General features: G+C 43.2%; 2 protein-coding genes across 2 annotated transcripts in view; both read right to left on the bottom strand.

Moving 5' to 3' along the window:
• zftraf1 (zinc finger TRAF-type containing 1) overlaps positions 1-7,598 on the bottom strand; it is a 16,029-nt gene extending 8,431 nt beyond the window's left edge. The window contains exons 1-6 of the mRNA XM_050034462.1: positions 7,088-7,598; positions 6,487-6,821; positions 5,283-5,377; positions 3,720-3,863; positions 1,514-1,725; positions 1,192-1,370 (exon numbers count right to left, since the gene is read on the bottom strand). Coding sequence (XP_049890419.1) covers positions 1,192-1,370; positions 1,514-1,725; positions 3,720-3,863; positions 5,283-5,377; positions 6,487-6,774 — 918 coding nt within the window. The 5' untranslated portion in view covers positions 6,775-6,821; positions 7,088-7,598. The remainder of the gene's footprint in view (positions 1-1,191; positions 1,371-1,513; positions 1,726-3,719; positions 3,864-5,282; positions 5,378-6,486; positions 6,822-7,087) is intronic.
• A 201-nt stretch (positions 7,599-7,799) lies between these two features.
• On the bottom strand, positions 7,800-17,122 carry dclk3 (doublecortin-like kinase 3). The gene is made up of 7 exons (XM_050034246.1): positions 16,948-17,122; positions 15,154-15,362; positions 14,080-14,211; positions 11,948-13,162; positions 10,626-10,758; positions 9,935-10,102; positions 7,800-9,842 (listed from the first exon to the last, which is right to left on the bottom strand). Exons 1-7 carry the CDS (start codon positions 17,012-17,014, stop codon positions 9,253-9,255), a joined length of 2,514 nt encoding a protein of 837 aa, XP_049890203.1. The 5' UTR covers positions 17,015-17,122; the 3' UTR covers positions 7,800-9,252.
• Positions 17,123-18,993: the final 1,871 nt, after the last annotated feature.

The raw sequence follows: 18,993 nt of genomic DNA, 5'->3' as shown, positions 1-18,993 counted from the left end.
GCTGCAAAAGATTTGTTGGCTACATGTTTAAACTGTATAAATAATTGCATTCCTCCTTATATACAGGCCTACTCTATCTGCAATGGATATATATAAAGGCTAAAATACACTCACTCACACACACACACACACACACACACAGTTTACCTTTTTAAGCGCCAACTGCAGCAAGTGGGGAACGGAGGACGGAGAGGGAGGCGGAGGGCAGGAGGAGGCAGGGAGGAGGGGGACGGGGATGTTACGCTATAGGTTCGGCAGACTCGTTATTCTCCGCTTTTCTACAATGACTGGCTGAAACTGCTTCACCACGCTGCTGCATCGTGTTGTCAGACATGAGTACCGCACGTGCACATTTGCCACAGAACTCACATGTCCGCAGCTTTTTGCGTAGTTTAGAGGGGCGAGTCGTACCAGCGTATTTAGATGAAAAAAAATTGCGTACTTGCTACGCAAAATGCGTACAGGTTGGCAGGTCTGCAATGGCTCTACTCCGAGCTCCCTCCGGATGTCCGAGCTCCTTACCCTATCTCTAAGGCTGAGCCCAGCCACCCCACAGAGGAAACTCATTTTGGCCATTTGTATCTGTGATCTCATTCTTTCGGTCACTAGTCAGAGCTCATGACCATAGGTGAGGGTTGGGACGTAGATTAACCAATAAATCGAAAGCTTCGCCTCCTGCATCACTGCAGAAGCTGCTCTGGACTGCCGATCCATCTCACGCTCCATTCTACCCTCACTCGTGAACAAAACCCCGAGATACTTGAACTCCCTCGCTTGAGGCAGTGACTCTCACCCGTCCCGGAGAAGAGTTGGGGGAGAGTCACTGCCTCAAGCGAGGGAGCCCTAGTCATGTGAAATCAATATTTTTGTGTGCCTGATAAATGTAATTTTTCAAGATGAAACCACACATTATAGAGTGGCTTTTTATTGATCAGCCTAAATCAAATGTGTAGCAATGATGCTGTTTAATCAGCATCTTAATGTGCCACATCTGTCAGGAGGATGGATTTTCTTGGTAAAGGAGAAGTGCTCACTAACACAGATTTTAACAAATTTGAGACCAAAGTCTGAGAGAACTAAGTCTTTCGTGTTTGTAGAAGAAGTCTTAAATCTTTTATTTCACCTTGTGAAAACAAGTGCATACTAAAAACTTCAAAAAATAAACACAAACAGACAGAGCAGTGTGTGTACCTTGCTTTTGAGGATGAGCTGGAAGGAGAGGGTGCGCTTGCAGGACAGGTTGGGGTTGCGCTCAGAGTCGTTAACGCGGGCCTTCAGCACCCATGTCTGGTTGAGAACGGTGAAGCGCGGTGTTTCATAGTACAGACGAGTGATGAAGTCATCGGTGCGGTACGGCCTGAACTGCACCTCTGGATGGAAACATGAGGGGAGGAGATAATAAATGGGAGTGAAGGAGAGGGGAATATAACATCTGAAGTGAGAGGAGGATGTGCTACATAAAGATAATTTCACAAACTTCACAGGCAGACATTTATTGACTGTTTGCATGTACCTGTGAACCCGATCTTTTCGTAGCAGAGCAGACTGAAGATGCTGTTATAGAGCTGCATGTCTCTGCGGTGGCTCTGGTCCATCTCTCCCAGTATTCCCATCAGCTCTGTACCAGTCTTGGTGGGATGGGAGCACTCGCTCTCATGCGCTGGCAGCTCATGGAACGGACCTTGCCAAGGGCAGCCAATCCTCTTGTACTTACACTGTGTCACCCTGGCAACATAATGGCGAGTGCGAGTTAAATAACAAACTCGAGGAAGGAGAGACACGGCTTTATATAAATTAGAGGTGCTTTGTGATGAATACATGTACTTTCCTGCAGTAAGAGGAAGGTACTAATAATATCAAGAGGTGTTAATTAGCCTAGGCTGTGAACCTAGGCTAATTAACACTGTACTAATGATACATCTGTGCTGAAAGCCAACCTCAAGGAAAGAAAAGACTTGGATTTATATCAGTCACAACCTGGACTGAGGTGCTGTTCAATGAATACCTGTTCCTTTCTCAAACGTAACAGTGAGGTATTAATAATGTGAAAGGTACCAGTTAGCCTCTGCGGTGAACCGAGGATAATTAAAAGCACACTGACGTCATTCACCTCATGTTAACTACAAAGTTCTGTCTTATATAATCAGGCAGCTGGAAGTGGTTAAATACTGTAGTCAGGTATTTTAAAACACCTGTAATCACTGACTGTAATTGCTGCAAATTAAATCCTGAGTCTGATTTTCAGATGGGTGTACTATCCTAAAAAAACATAATGGTGGCATTCCTGAGAACAGCAACATTACATTTATGTAAGAAGCAGTCAGATCCTCACAGGAGACCTGCACGCTTTTCAGCCTGACCTGACCAAAAACCTGCTAACTGCCGTGGCCGTTGTCATGGCAACATAAGCACGGGCACAGCTGTCCTGAGCAGGGTCACCTGTTGCTATAGCAACAACCCCATAGGATTTCATGCATGCAAATGTGGCCCAGCATGAGCGTCACAGACAACAGACAAACACTCTGTAATCAAATCAGCTGTTTTTTTCTCTCCTCAGAAGTAGCAGGTCACATGCTCGCCCATCTTCCCCAAATTAACCCCGTGTGATACCGTTACCACATGCACACACGCCCACGGATATGTACTGGTGAGTTAGTGTAGTTTTAGGTGTGTGTTAGATAAGTTTCTGTTAAACTACTTTGTAAACTGAAAGACCCTGAACTGACTTGATTAAAGTTTCTGTTATTTCTGGAGAAACTGACTGGAACTCATTTTGAGACGCTCTTCACACAAGTGTTGAACCACTAGTTTAGGAGATTACTTAGCTAGGAAACTGTGTTCTGTCACACTATGCCTCTCTGTCCCCGTTTCCACCACATTAGCTCTGGTTCTTGAGCTGCGTCAGTTCAGGATTCTTGGAACCTTGCTGCTATCGAGCAAACCAGCCTGCATTTCCACCAGTTTTGAGAGCAATCATTGTAATCAAGGATGTGTCATTAACAGAGGGGGTTGCATAACATACAATGAAACTATACAGTGGTAGCAAGATGGCGGATCAAGCTGATAACCTCTACCTGTAAGCTTTTGCTCTGTTATTACAGATATTTGTTTATTACCAAAATATAAGTATGAACAAGCTAACACTGAAAGCACTGCGAGGTCTTTTTTCTGACATTGGTACCCTCTCCATCCTGTCTTTCCAACCTGTGGAATATGACATGATTTTGTCATAGTTCGCAAGTCAGATCAAGGAAAACCTGCTACTCAGACTCCGAACTTATTTATTTTTGGTCAAAATGCTCCAAACGGTTAAATATCATGATGATAAAGAGCTGTCTGTTCCTCTCTGTACCCACTTTATCGCTTCCTAAAAACATTTCTTGCAGTTTCCTACCTGTCCACCAGATGCCCTCATACTTTTTCACCAGACTTCCTCATGCACCTGCTCACCTGTTCTCACTTCCCTCATTAGTCACTCACTGCAAACACCAGCTCAGATCCTTTGTTCCTCTGACACTGCATCCTAGTTGCCATGTACCTTGTGCTTTGGAATCTGAATCTGCCTGCCTACCAACACCTGCCTGTAAGCACATTTATGCACAATAAATCACTGAACTTCCTGTTTCATCTGAGTTTGGGTTCTTTCCCTGCTGCCAAAACTCTCCACTGGGACATGTTTTCGTGTATGTGTGCATTTTGAGTGTGTACGTGGTGTATACCTGTCCTGGCACTCCTCTTTCTGGTGTCTCTCTAAGCTGGAACGGGGGAACTGTTTTAGGCAGAAGGTGCATTCTGTCGGCAGCTCACTGACAGCCTTCTCCACCGCGAGGTTCCTGCAGCACAGGTTCTTGCTGATCTCACACCTACACAAAGACAACCACAAATCATAACTCAGGGCAGCAGTGTATATGTAACATTTGTGGTATGTGAAGAATGTTAAAGCAAGTTGGTGAAGTATGCACAACCATGACATTATGCTTTTCTCAACTGCTGGACAGTTGTGTTGAGTTGTTTTTCCTGTGCCTATGCATCAGTGATAAAAGTAATTTCGTAAAGTTATGTTGTAACTAACAATACATTTTGATTCTAAGAACTATATTCACTTAGAGCACTGGTTCTCAACTGGTGGGTTGTGGCCCAAAAGTGGGATTCCGGTCCATTCTGAATGGATCTTAAGTGACTTTTGAACATGTTAAGTTTGTAAAAAACACAGTTTATTTTCAAATACGGTACCGTTTCCTGCTGTAGAGCGAGGGACTAAGAGGCCGTTTACACGTACACGGTGATTTTGATAAACGGAGACATCTTCCTTCGTTTGTGCCCTTTGTTTACACGCAAACGGAGATTTCTCTTCTGAAAATGAGTCTTTCTAAAAACTGAGTGGAGATTTTGGAAAACTCCGGTTGCGCGTTTGCATGTAAACTGAGATAAACGGAGTTATAGGCAGTCGACATCACAGTATGCGCCGGAACTTGCGCCTGTGTCAAAAGTGCGACCGGAGATATTGGATAAAGCGACCTATGTTGCTATGGTGACAATGGATACATGGAAGGCTTGAGCTTCTCGTTACACTGCCACCTACAGGTTTGGCATGCTCTTGTGTATATATACATGGGTAAGTGTAAACGAAGATCTTTTTGAAAACGGAGACGGTGAAATGTAGCCGGCTATTAAAAATAGCCGGCAACGTGTAAACGGCCTCTAATGGACGGCTACTTAACAGAGACAACAAACTAGCTCAACAACATGGCCAAACACAAGTATGATGCTGAATATATTAAACTGTTTGGACCTTGAACTAGAAGAAGAAATCTGGACCCTGTGGCTGGACCAGTTGGGAACCACTGACTTAAAGAGCCCAGAGTGGCTTTTGGGGGCATCTTACGGTCATCACTGCATCACTGTTTTTCCTACTGTTTAACATCATTCTCTGCTTGCCTTAGCTCAATTGTATTTATGTTTTTTCGATGCTCTAATTGCTATTTACATACATACCTGACTCAGAACTGACAGACACAAATCCAATTTTCTAGATCATTTATTTAACTGGACAAAAAGTATTCTATCTAAATTATTAGGCTGCAAAACTGTTTTGACACAGCAGTGTGGGAGCACTCAAATGTGTGTATAAACAATTATCATATTTAGATGTGTCAATATCCACAGTGATGCTCAGACCAACAATCATCAACTAAAGTAAATGACTCTTCTGATTGGACTAAAGAGCTAGTTTGTATTTCAAGATTCAGGAAGTGCTCCTGTCTACAGCTAACTGGGCGTACCTGCAGTTGGGACATGTGGCCTGCTCCTCCTTGAGACGAGAGTCAGCCAGGAGGTGGATGAAACAGCCTGCACACATCAGGTGTCCATTGGTACACTGTGGTGGGGAAAAAGGTGAGGTGACAGTCACACAAAATGTACGAGGAAAGTGGAGAAAATCATTACAGTGACAAAAACGACAAAAAATACTTGCGTTAGTGCAAGCTGGAAAATTGAAAGTAAACTTTTCTTGTTGAATGTTATGACAAAAATGTGATTATAATTTGTTACAGTTGTGGTTTTTACTTGGGACTGCTTGAAAAAAAATTTAGAGACTATTTTAGGATTCTACTTTATATTAAAATCAACACAATTTGGGGGAAATGTCATCAGACATGTTTGGCTAAGGCTAGGTGTATTTCCTTTGTCTATTTTAATTCAATATAAGTTAAAATAATGGCTTAGCTTCAGCTTCACATTACAATAGTGACAGAAATGGAAATATATAAAAGCCAGAGTACAACTTAAGAAATACTTTTATAGAGAGAGATCGGGGGTTGCATACTTTTCTATGTAAATATTGACAAAGTTTGGTGGGTATATGGATTAACAGGCCTAATATTTTACTTGTTGTGCTTTTTAATTGATATGCATGTATGTTAAGGGCAGAAGATTGTGTATGGAAAGAGCATGTGTTTACACAGTATTGTTAATAAATGTTAAATGACTGCCGAGAACATGTGGGCTGCATGGTGCAGAAGGGCATGTAAATGTTTAAGACCACCTGAACAATTATTAATTACAAATGTGTTCACTTGACATTGAAGAGAGCAGTTTGAGGTCACTAAGGTGAATGTTGGGGTGGATCAAAGGGAAGGGCAGGAGATTATTAATTAAATTTTAGGTTTTGGTTGAGATCTGGATGTTGGATGTGGGGTTTGGGAATGTGGTTTTTGCTGAGGGTTGTTTGAGGATAATTCACAGTACAGCTGGCCACTCGGCCTGGGTGTGTCTGGTCTCTCAGCCTCATGGCTCAGCTTGGGGCCTGTGTTCAGTCTAACATCACTAATAATAAATGGAGCTGGCCAACACATTCAACAGGTCGTCTGTGAGCTCGGAGGTTGGGACACATGGGGAGTTTCTAGTGTGAGGTGCAGCTTGTTTACTGTTGTTTGACAGTAGGTTTAGGGTTATGAGGGGAAGTGTTGTGATTGACACCACGTTTACCTGGTATACAGACGCCTTGGGCAAGTCTAGGCACACGGTGCAGCACAGCACTGAGTACAGTCTCTCCTCCAGCTTTCCTGACTCTCCCTCGGGCAATCTCACCCTCTTCTTGGGTGGCTCGTCTGCGTCTGGCTCGGGCCCTTCTCGCCGTATCCCGACCTCCTCCTGCATGGCTGCGACCCCGGCGACAGCCTCCACCGCTGCCCCCACGGCCCCGACCCCCATGCCGGCCGAGGAGGAGCCAGGGGCGGCCACAACGCCCACGTCTCTCTCTTCCAGTGAAGACATGGCGATGACTGTCTAGAGATTTCTGAGATGTACCTGCCGCGACCAGGCTGAGCCCGAAATATAAGCAGGTTAGCTCAGGGCTAGCTTACAACCTGTCAAGCTAACGGTCAGCTGACAGCTAGCTAACGTTAGCTAGGCTAACGCTACGGCAGCAGGCTGTCAGAAAGGAATGCAGGCTAACTTATTATTAAAAATAATGCCACCCTCCACTTACGAACTTGGAATTTAACAAGCCAATGATTGTGTAATAACGAGAGCATGTGCAAAATGTAATTATGACTCAATTAAACGTTGACTAGTTTTGTTGACTTACAGTGAGGCTAGCAGACTATGCGGCTAGCTACGTTGACAAAAACACAGCAGTCCTCTCGCTTTGCCCAGGCAGAACAAAAACAACTCAGGCGGCTCTCAGCTGTTGTTGTACTCTCGACGCCGTTATTCGCAATGACAGCAGATTACAACGATGTACACCGGCGGCCCAGCTCGGCTGCTCATCTAACGTCCCTGCTCCGGTACCGGCTGACTGTCCAAGGGACCCACGGGACCTGTCGGTGATTAAAGCTGCCGTTAGAGAGAGTTCTGCTGGGACTCGTCTCTCTGGTTACACAGCCATCTTTGTTTTTTTCCTGTCCGTCTCCCCCGACTTCACCCTGCACAGCCTTTACGACTCCAGGTCACACTCGTTATTAGTCAGGCAGGCTCTCAATCGTTTCTAATAATAGAAGTATTTAAAAGTAAGTATTTTTTGCGTGTATCTGTAACGGCCTCTGTGTGCCTGAGACTACTTCACTACAGCCGTGTGTTGGCTGACAGCGGAATGTTTTATTGTGGCAGATGACTTGGGGTATTTAAAGAGTTTTACACGGCGCATGCGTGGTGAGCACCTGCGGGTCAGTGTATGGCAGGACTTGAAAGGTGACCAAAAACTGATATGCGACAAATTTAGGCCACTCCGACAGAGGCACGCATCCTTTATACACATGCAGTGTTTATAAACCACGTCTACAAGTTGTTATAACACCTTAAATAATCTGTGACATGAAAAACTTTTAACAAAAAGACATTGTTTTTGCTGCCATGTGGCTGTTTTCTATCAACGTGGTTCAACTGGTCGTGAGGGGCCCAGTGTTTGTGCATAAATAATTCAGCCAGAAAAACAGGGTGATCGAAGAAAGCCTCAGCTAACCTTGGCCACTGATACTAGGTCATCTATAAGCTTATTCATCCCATCAGTGCCCCAGATATGTGGATTAGCTGCCTCAAGGGCTGGGAGGGGTGCATTTGTGTTGCCGTACTGGATGGGGGGCTGTGTGTGTATGTGTGTGTATGTGTGTGTGCTTGGTATAGGTGGGGCAGGATGTCAAAGTGTCAGCTGTCTGCAATCGGCAGGGACAGGGCTAACCACTCCCATTGGACAGACAGATATGCCTTATTTGGTCTGTGTGGAATGGCAGTGAGACATACCACCCTCAGCTATGCACACACAGCTCAGCCAGTAGCTGTATGTGGTCTCACACTGGCCTGAATGGCCATTATTCTCCACTGAATTTTACCACACATTAATTTGCTATCTGTTTGCCGTCACAAGATAACAGTGCCAGGGTTATTGATTCAAATAAGCAGTAGTTTGTTGCCAAAATATACACAATAAACACACTGTCAGAGAGGTGGCATTCAAGAGTTTAGTAAATATGGCAAACTTTACGGGGACTTAAAGGAAAAGTTCTTGGTACAGGTATTTTTAGTTCATGAACATGTAGTAAACAAATGTTGCTGGATAAACAAGCCTTGCACAGACTTCTAGGAATTGACTTAAAGGGGAAGTCCGTCAGTGTCGCCCCACAAGCAATCAAAAATAGATACCACTCGTAATGGCGGACACGATAACATACCACATCGAGTCAAACATGGCTTGCAGAAGAAAAAAAAACAACTTCAGAAATGTACTTAAAAGTATTTTCATGAATACACAACATTAGAAACACTGACAAACTGTAAATACTGTATGTTTACATTTAAATTAAATCCTACATGATCGACTCCATTCATTTCAACACAGTGCTCACATTGTGTCTCCACTTCCTGTCCTCATACCTTGGTCATTACACAACGTCTCGTCATCAGTTTGTGATTGCAGGATACATGGATTACGCACATTTATGAGATTTATTTTGCCTCATCAATCAGACCCTATTCAATCCCAGGAGAGTAAATCACATCATCTGCAGGTCGTTCAAGGGTTCAGCTGGCAGGAAATCTGCGGTATTGTCCGGAACAATGAAAGTGATGACCCTGATCTAATCACACGGTTAAACAGGAGATTGACATTGAGGTCAAGACTGCGTGGGTAGGTGGGTGGTGGTAGTGTGAGAGTTCGGCTCGTCATAGTGTTCGGCTGGGTGGTTTTGGACAGTGGTTGTGGTGGGGTTGGGCAGGGTGGAGGCGATGTTCTGGTGACCCGCTCTGGTTTGTGCTGTATTAGGTGGTGAAGATGGAGGTGACTGCTGTTGGCCGTTCTGGTTCGATTGTGTCGTAATCTGGGATGGAAGCTCTGTTTGGACAGGGGGGGGCACTGAGTTCATTGAGTTCAACTCTCTGGCTCATTGGGCCGCCAGGATCACAGTTTAGGGGACCTGGATCCTGTATTTCTGGTCTGCTGGGTGAGGCAGAAACTGTAGGGGTGCACTCTGGTCTCTGCTGACCAGGTGTGGCCTCTGAAGGTGTGTGCACTTGTGTTGGTTTGTCCGCATCTTGTCCTCTAACTGTGTTCATCTCACCTTGTCTCTCGTCAGGTTTACTAAACTCTTTTTCTCCCTCGCTACTGGTGTGTCCTGGTGTTTTGTCCATCACTGTTTCTGCTGCATTGATCTGAGCCAGCCTCTGGGCTTGTCTCAACTTGTCTGGTCCTGCTCCAGTATCTGTTGTCTCTCTCTGAGTTTTGTCTGAGAGTGCCCTCTGCCTGCAAACTGAAGCCATAGCCTTCACCCAGGGATGCAGCAAGGTCTGCTCTGCCGTCAGCCTCGCTGTGGGGTCTGACTGAAGCAGAGCTCTGACAAGGCCTCTGGCTTCTGCACACAAACACACACATACATATTAATAATAAGCAGAGTGTATATTTAGTTGCTTGTGATTGCACACTTTATTATTCTGTACTTTTCACCTTCTGAGATGGGGTCCCAGTAGGGGGACAGGAAGTGGATTTGTCCCTGTTTTATTAGCTGGAACAGCTCTTCCTGGTCCCGATCCCGACTGCGAAATGGTGGAAATCCACACAGCAGGATGTAGAGAATAACACCCAGAGCCCATATGTCCACTGCAACTCCATAACCTGTTGGGTCAAACCGCAATTAAAGGTCCAGTGTGTAGAATTTAGGGGGTTGTATCAGCAGGAATATAATATAATATCGCAAGTGTGTTTTCTTTATAATCACCTGAAAATAAGAATTGTTGTGTTTTTGTTACCTTAGAATGAGACATTTATATCTACATAGGGAGAAGGTCCTTGTCTATGGATACCGCCATGTGTTTCTAGAGTAGCCCAGCATGGGCAAACCAAATACTGGCTCTAGATAGGGCCTTTCACATTTGAAAATAGACCCATGTGGATAATTTGGCTCCTTGTAAAAAGCTCCTGAACAACACTGAAGGAATTCTAACCAGGAGAAGTTTCAGCTGGTTGCAATCTGTAATCCTCACCACTAGATGGCACTGAGTCCCTCTAAATCTTACACATACTCCTTTAATTTTGAAAATACCACTCAAAATTATATCAGAAATTAACAAGAACAGAAGTGTTAGAGTTTTAAATTTTTTTTGGTAAAGTAGTGATTTCTGCAGCAAACAGCACGAACCTGCCTCGCAGAGAATCTCTGGAGCTACATATGTGGGTGTGCCACATATCGTGTAGACTGGTTCAGTCACAATCATGGCGAGCCCAAAGTCTCCCAGCTTCAGCCTGCAGATGCCAGCAGCCACACGCTCTATCTGAGAGAGAACAAGCAAGACAAGACACAGACAGAAACAGAGTCAGGCACGGAGGCGTTGAGACTATATTTCAATAATCAAATGTCTCCGAGGGCACCCACACGCTCGCTATAAAAACTTGTGTTACTGACACTGTCATGTATTTTTAGTTTTGCAGAATATTGACCTCAGTTTTTATCATTTTTGTTCTAATTTAATGGAAAATAATATAGAAAAACTTTCTTTAAAGCCAATTTTGAATATATAACATTATGAGACAAATAAATAAATATATTGAATAAATTTGCTTTTTAAACCTTTGAAACCTGGAGGGACATCACCTTTTCTTGTGCTGCTTTCAGACCCCTTTTGCAAGTATTTCAACATTTAAACCCTGAGCAAATTGATGCAATTTCTTTCAAAAACATGGGGAAAAAGGCAGTGACCAACTTGATAAAAAATGTTCCACAAATTGCAAAAAAAAATTATGAGATTTAGAAAATTATTTTTAAAAAGCTAGGGGAAATCTATGTATAATTATCATTATTTTATATTTAAAATGATGCCACAACATTATTATATTTTTTAAGTCCCCTTTCCAGTTTTTTTTTCTTTTTTAAACAAATTTTTATGTTTTTAGTTTTATCTTTTTACTAATTTGTTGCTAATTTTTTGGGTCATTTTTCTTTCATTATTTATTTCCTCCTTTCTGTGTTTTTGAAAGAAACCAAGCCAGTTTGCTCAGGTTTCAAATGGTTAAATATTAAAGCCACTATGAGGAGAATTTTTAAAATGAATATCTCATTTACAAAAAAAGTATGCCAACAGTATAATTTTTAAAGATGCAATCATCACGTACAGATTCACACGGAACTATCAAAATCATTGACCCTTTTGAAACATGCTTTAAAATACACCTTGGGCAATCAGATCACAAGTATAAAGCGCTGAATAGAAGTTTAAATGTTATCTAATCACTCAAGCCACTTGCCGAGGACGTCTGGGACGCATTTGAACACATATTTTGTTATGTTAATGCTGATGCACCTCGACAAGGATGTAATAGGAAAAGATGTCATCAGTGAAGGATATGGTGTTTGTTTTGGTGACAGGGTGCTAACACTCTAGCTTGGCCATTTCACGATAAGTTTGATGAAGTCTTGTTGTCTTGCCTGATTTTGTAGGTATTTTGTGTCTGTCTGATACTTACCAGCAGGTTTTCTGGTTTGAGGTCTCGGTGGACGATACTTTTGCAATGGATGTAGTTCAGTGCTTCGCTTACATCTGACACCATCAGTCCCGCCTCTGCCTCCGGAAACTTCCCCCTCTCACTGATGGCCTCAAACAGATCACCCCCGCTCACCAGCTCCATCACCAGGTACAAGTGAGTGTGTGTGTGGTGGTGCGCAAACAGCCGCACAATGCGAGGGTGACAGAGGCTTCCCAGGAGGCTCAGCTCGTTCTGCATCATGTGCTCTCGACCGATCAGCTTGGAGCGTTCGACAATCTTCACGGCGAGGGTTTGGCCATTGTCACGTCGGCAGCACTCTCGCACTACTGCAAAGTTGCCGTCGCCGACCACACGTCCAATTTCATAGCAACGCTCAATATCTGTCAGGGTGACATCACTGCCATCTGAGGGAAGGTCAAAGGTCGCCCTCTGCTGTTTCTCCTCGTGGACTTGACCCACATCTGGAAGTGGGTTTGAAACTAAATAGGCAACACTCTTTTCCTTGTCTCCTCTGATTGGCTGAGGAGGTGGAGGGCTGATGTGAACGTAGAGTTTTCTCACTTCCTGTTCTACATAAGAACTTCCTTTCTGCTTCCTCGACACAGGAGGAAGTGGGACTCTCCCTGACAGTGGATTGAGTCGCTCTGGACCCTGATGTTTAACTCTCCTTGCTAAGCAGTCTTCACACAGTGTAGGAGAGGGTACGTCTGCTTCTCTAAGACCTTCCTCATGTTTGAACGGACCATTGACAGACGGCTGTCGCTCCTTGACCCCGCCCCTCACACGGAGTCTCTGCAGGTGGTTGGGGAGGTGAGCAGGTTTCCTGCATGAAATCTTTTTATGACACTTCTGAACATCTGAGTTATGGTTTTCAGGCTGGTGTGTGTCAACACGGTGAGGCAGCTGTGTACTTGTGTGTGTATTAGTATGATTTTTGACATGTGTATTTGTGTCTTGGTTAGTGTGTGTCTCGCTGCTGTCTGTCCCCTCACTGTATCCACTGTCAGCCTTAGCTGCTTTATCTGGTGCTGGGCGAAGTCTTTTCTCCCAGGCCCGCAGTGCATCGGCCCGGTAATGGGAATGTTCTGGAAACAGCTCCTCCAGAGCCTCCTGCACACTGCTCAGTTCTGGACGAGCCTTCCCCAGCGCCAGGAAGGCCACCTCGCCTCGGAAGAAATCACATACACCTTTCACCTATTGAAGAAAAAGAGATTAAGTTGTGATTTAAAGGAACAGTTCACCCAAAACTCAAGACTAGATATTTTTCCTCTTACCTGTAGTGCTATTTATCAACCTAGATTATTTTGGTGTGAGTTGCTGAGTGTTGGAGATGTCTGCCTTCTCTCTAATACAATGAAACTAGATGGCACTTGGCTTGTGGTGCTCAAAGCACCATTTGAAAAATTTAACAGCAATGTCTCTTTCCGGAAATCACACTCAAGATTTCTTTCTGTAAAGCAGAAAGAAGCAGAAAGAAGTGGGGCTTCTAGGAGAGAACACAGAGTGGCTCCCAGGTCATTTGATTTTGAGAATCTTGTTGCATCATTGCATGCAAATTGGGAGCATGATATTTCTAAATTCTCATTGGGATGATGTCCAAATATCCCGTTATTTCAGCTTACTGTGCCGCCCTTTTGATTTATTTGCCCCACTCATTAGATGGATGTCACCTGAAAACCAGTGAGTGTTAAGTCCCAAACTGGATTACCAACCGGGCAGAGCAGGACAAAGAGTGACAATGGCCCGGGGCCCCATCACTTCAGGAACCTTGAAAGCTCCAGGTCCACCATGTATCAACTTGTTTGAGTGATTTAAATTGAGCATTTGCATGAGAGCAGCTGACATGGCAAAGGGCTTAAAGGTGTGTTCCACCTCATCTTCAGGCTCTGTCATTAGGAGGGTCCATGTGTCAAAATTTACTGTCAAAACCTTCATATATTTTTGATTTTGTGCTTTCATGTGTCATATTCCCTGCACCTTACAGTAAACCTGGGAGGCAGGTACATAACGCAGATGTGGGAGATTTGTGAGAGTGGTTAAAAGGGGCCCATCAGATCATCTTTGCCTCGAGGTTCCCTAGTAGGGTTAATGCAGCTGTGATTGAGCCTCACCTCTCGAGCGTGGGTCGTGTACAGGCGTGTGACTCTGGCCCTGTGCCAGCGAGGAAAGCCCAATGCCTCAGAGATATCCAATAGCAGTTGCTCGAAGGACACCACACCTCTACGGTTCAGAAGGACTGTCACCTTGAGGACAGAGAGACAAAATTTACAGCAAGGTTATGAAATGAATTCCCATGTCTTTTCTCTAGATATGCTACTAATGAGAGCAACATTTGGGTTGCCAGGTTGTAAAAAGCCCCTTTGCCTGGTTCAGGGTCATTTTGGTGTATTTCTAGCTCTCTTATGGACAGCCAAACTGCAACACACCTTCTCCAAAATAATCCATTCATTTACCATTTGTTAACATTCATAACTGCAGGCTGAAAGACTTATTAGCAAGTGAAACACCCATGAGGGCTTGTCAGTGTGTTACAAACATTATGACTTTATATTACCAAATAGAAAGGGTAAACATCCTCAACCTCTCAACCCAAACACTGTCTTATTAACACCTTATAACTAATCAATGACATACCAGTAAAATATTTATTAACCATTGATAAAGCCTTTAGTTACAACATATAAACCAGGGCCGTAATCATATATTTAACATTGGGGAGGACCATTTTCAATCTACACCTTCATCAACCCAACCCTCCATGGGGGGTCTTGGGTAAGGAGACATTTCTTAGAAACTTAACAGCTAAATTTACCATTTTTCAGCATTTTGAGACAAAACTCGTAGATCAGGGGTTCTCAATGTTTTGATGACTGAGTGCCATATTTTTTCACAGTTTAAGAACTGTGTAGAACATTTTGGGAGAGATTAAGTGTACATATGAGTGCCATATGTCGGGGAGTCGACAGATGCAGTCAATAAGGTTTGCTTGACTAAATATCTTAGGGCCTTTTGTAAGATACCGCCACAAAATCAGGGCGTAAGGATCTTACGTATTGCACCCACTTCGCCCAGAATTTAATGAACACATTTTTCTGAAGATGAAGAGATAAAGTAATATTTTCCATAACATAAATATCATTTACAAATCTGAGCTGAGTCTTATTTCAAACTGATAGTGAGTTCACCTTGCGTAGTGTACTGTGAGCACAGGGGCGGATGATGGTGACCAGATGGGGTCTCTCTGCGCTCTCCTCTGCATGGCGGGTATGGAAGAGAGGAAGGTGAGGAGGAGGAGCAGGAGGCGGGAAGTGGGACCTGTGGACCTGTGCTGTAGGGTGTATGGGCCATGGCTGGGGTGCCCCACCAGCACGCTTCAACAAGGGGACGGGAGGAGCTGGAGAACGGATAAAAGGAGGACAGGGGTCAACACACAAAGACAGAAAGCAAGAGCTGGATTATTGAAAGTGTACTTAATCCCACTAATGTCATCACATTGTTTCTTCTAGACTTGTACACAAAGGAAAACTCATAAGTAATACAACACCAGTTCCTCATCCTGTGTTAGTGTGCGCGCATGTGTGAAAACAAATCCGGCTGATCAGATTTGAGTGTTTTCCATCACATGGAGTGCAAGGGCCATTTGAGATTCTTCAAGCACCTTGCCCCACCGGCTGAATTATTTAGGCTTCCTTAAGTCATGCAAACCCACACACACAACCTAACAAAAGCTTGCGTGACCTGGTTAGGGCTCAGCCGAATCTGCATGATTAATGAAGCATTAGAGACACACAGCATCTTTGACGTTTCACTTTCTGGCACCGAGGGAGACAGAGAGATGGTATCCGTCCAGTCGGTGGGGGGTTCGTTTTTTGTTTTGTTTCCAGATGAAGAACAACAGACAGAAACACAAGACCCTCCAATATGACTAGTGACCCCTTTTAACAAGACACCACTGCCCCCCCTGAGAATGAGCAACAAAACACACACACACACACAGACACACACATTTAACAATAAAAGCTTTTCGCAGTGGACGCAGAAAAAAGCTCAAACATTTCATAAAGAGCCAGCTGTGGCCGGTCAAGAAATACGTAATCAGCCTTTTCTTGGGGTTGCTGGGACCTCAGAGGGTCTTTGTGAGTGTGAGTGTGAGTGTGTGTTTGTGTTTGTGTTGGGGGGGTCTACCATTATGAAGTCAAGACCTTTCTTATTGTAATAACACAGATAAACCATAATATTTTACATGTTTCACTGCTCAGATGGGATCACAATCTTATATTATTTATATAAAAACCTCTTTTTTCCCCAAAAATATTTGTGTAGATTTGTTGTCCTTGTTCCTAGCTTTTATGTCTATTTATGCAAGGGTGTAGGTTTTGGTTCAATTTTGGAGAAGACACACATGAAACAGGGGTCCTTTGCCAGAAAATTCTGAGAATCAGACACTTAATTTCCTGCATTTTTACTTAGATTTTAAGCACAAATTTGTGTATTTTCTGCATCCGTTTATGGTATAAAAGTCCAGTCCAGCTTTTATGTTTTTACTGGGGGCAAAGGCACATGTTCTAAATATTGAGGGGGAAGTTTCCCCTGCGTCCCCCCAAAATCTACACCTATGTATTTATGTGTAAATACCTAAGAACAATGCAAAACAGAAAAAAATGGGCTGGAATTCCTTGGATGTGTACACATACTTGTCCAATAAAGGTAATTGTGATTCTTTATCATCTTAAAAAAGTTACACTAGCAGGTTACAGACAGGTTAGCCATTCAAGTTTAAACACAGATTATTATTTGTCACAGAAAGTCCTGACTAGAATAGAAAAGAAAGAAACCAAAACAAGTGCATAAATAGATTTTTTTTATTAAATTGAATTAAATGTAATTACTCTTGGTAAATTTATTACACTTCATAAAGTTTTTAAATAAATAAATGTTTTTACCGTAGGTAAACTCCATCAATCCGGCCATCGACTCACCTGCCATTCTCCATTTAGCGTTTCGCGCCGCTTCGCATCCGTACCGTGCTCTCTGTGATGGCGTCATGACTCCCCAAAACAACTCAAGAACTAAAACAACTCAGTGACACTCATTTTTTTTATGACGTTTTATTTCCCCATAAGTCGCTGCTGTCATTTCCTCTGCTCATAGCCTCTAGAGAAGGTAACGGGATGCCCTGTGAGAAGACCGGACCTGCTGTAGCTACAGTGGTTGCCATGGATACATGTCAAGTTGGACGGCTAGCGGAAGAGAAATACCGGAAGCTGAGCGACTGTGCCGTCAAAATAAAATACTTTGAATAATTAAATATTTGATTGTGGGTGCCTTATCCACAGAGTAGCATACTTTAAAGATGAACACGTGGTTGTGTTTTACCACCATTTACTAGAAACTCTTAACTTTAACTAATCAGTGTACTTTTGGCTAGAAGATGGATAGCGAAGTTCATTAGAGATTTTATTTTGAAATCTCCAACCGGATATGTAGTGTTTTGTACTGTCCCAACGCAACCCAACCGCTTAATAAATTTATCACGAGCAGACAAAAGGTTTTGTTAAATTTTAAATGAATTTAACTCTCCAGTTATATTTTCCTCACTTTCTAAGTGATGTTAGGCCGTGAGGGCTGTTTCTAAACCATCAGCACAGTGCCAGGTACGTACAAATGCTAAATCAGATGACATAATCAAAGTTATGAATTTCATGATTCATTACCCTAAATATTCAAATTTAAAAAAACAAAATAGAAACGTGAGTCTGAACGAGCAAGGTTGCCTAAACATGAGAGAGAGAGAGAGTTGTGAGAGAAATTTGAGGGGCCTTGAGGTGATCATTTCTGCTAAACAGACGTTCCTGTATTAACTGGATGTAGCCTAAACACAAGCAACCACTGAGCAGGGGATGAGAGGTTTGCAAGCAGATATTACGTCATTTTGACGGGTCACAAAGTTCGTAACTACTGGCCTGTTATAGGGGTTTGAAGGCCTTTGCTGATGTGGCATCCATGGGTGGATTATGAGGCAATAGGCCCCTGGGCACAGACACACAAATAACCCCACCATCTCTCCCTACAAGACACATGGATTTGTGGTGGTTTTGTCTCTTTTTTGTTGTGTCTCTGTCTCTTTATGGTTGTTTTGCCCATTTTTGCAGTTACTTTGCATCTCTTTCCTGGTTGGTACGTGTTCATTTAAGTGACATTTTGCAGATGAAGGCCAGGAGGCCCCCTGACACTTTGGGCCTCTTGGGCCTGTGCCCAGTGAGCCTGTTCAGTAATCCATCCATGGTGGCACCCTGGACATTTTGGTGATTAAGATTATGTCCAATATTATTATTGTATTAGTTTGTGTTATGAGTTTGACCCACCCATCATTATTTTTGAGGTTAGTATTATAATTTCAAAAAGGCTTTGTGTCACTTAAAAGACAAAACTCACTTGGGTGATATTCTTTCCCGCTTGTAAATGGCAGGAGTGGCTTTGCCATATTAGCGACTGACCTTGTTATTGTTCTTTAGAGGGAAGTTAGTCCACCCTGAGCTTTTATGTACTTTATTATTGTACTCTCATGTAAGATGTAACGTTACTGACAAATGTGTTCAGTGAAAAAAACAGTCTTCTGTAGTAGTGGGCTGCACATTTCATATTGTGTCTTGGAAATTCATGTAATTTTATGACAGTTGTGTGGTTTACTAAATTACTTGTGGCTTTAATCTCAATCTAAGAGGAAAGATAGTCGTGATAGCTGCAAGCAAGAAAGACAAAATTCATCCAAGACTGCCCTTTTGCTGTGTTTACGGTGCAATAAAATCACCATCTAATAAAAGTTCAAATGTCCCTAATTACTTTAAAAAGAATAGGCCTCAAAAAAATCAAAGCATAACCTATTATTAGTGTGAATTTGTTTGAAGTAGGCTAAACTCCTCCGACGACTGTTAAAATCTCAAAAGTCACAGAAACATTAAGGACACAACGTCACTTCTGTTTTCTCAGTGCTGCTGAAAGGGATCTGTGTCTGTGTCAACTGG

The sequence above is a fragment of the Epinephelus moara genome, chromosome 22 (genome assembly GCF_006386435.1).
Source record: "Epinephelus moara isolate mb chromosome 22, YSFRI_EMoa_1.0, whole genome shotgun sequence".
Taxonomy (NCBI): Eukaryota; Metazoa; Chordata; class Actinopteri; order Perciformes; family Serranidae; genus Epinephelus; species Epinephelus moara.
The sequence above is the reverse complement of the archived record's forward strand: the minus strand, read 5'-3'. Positions and strand labels throughout refer to the sequence as shown.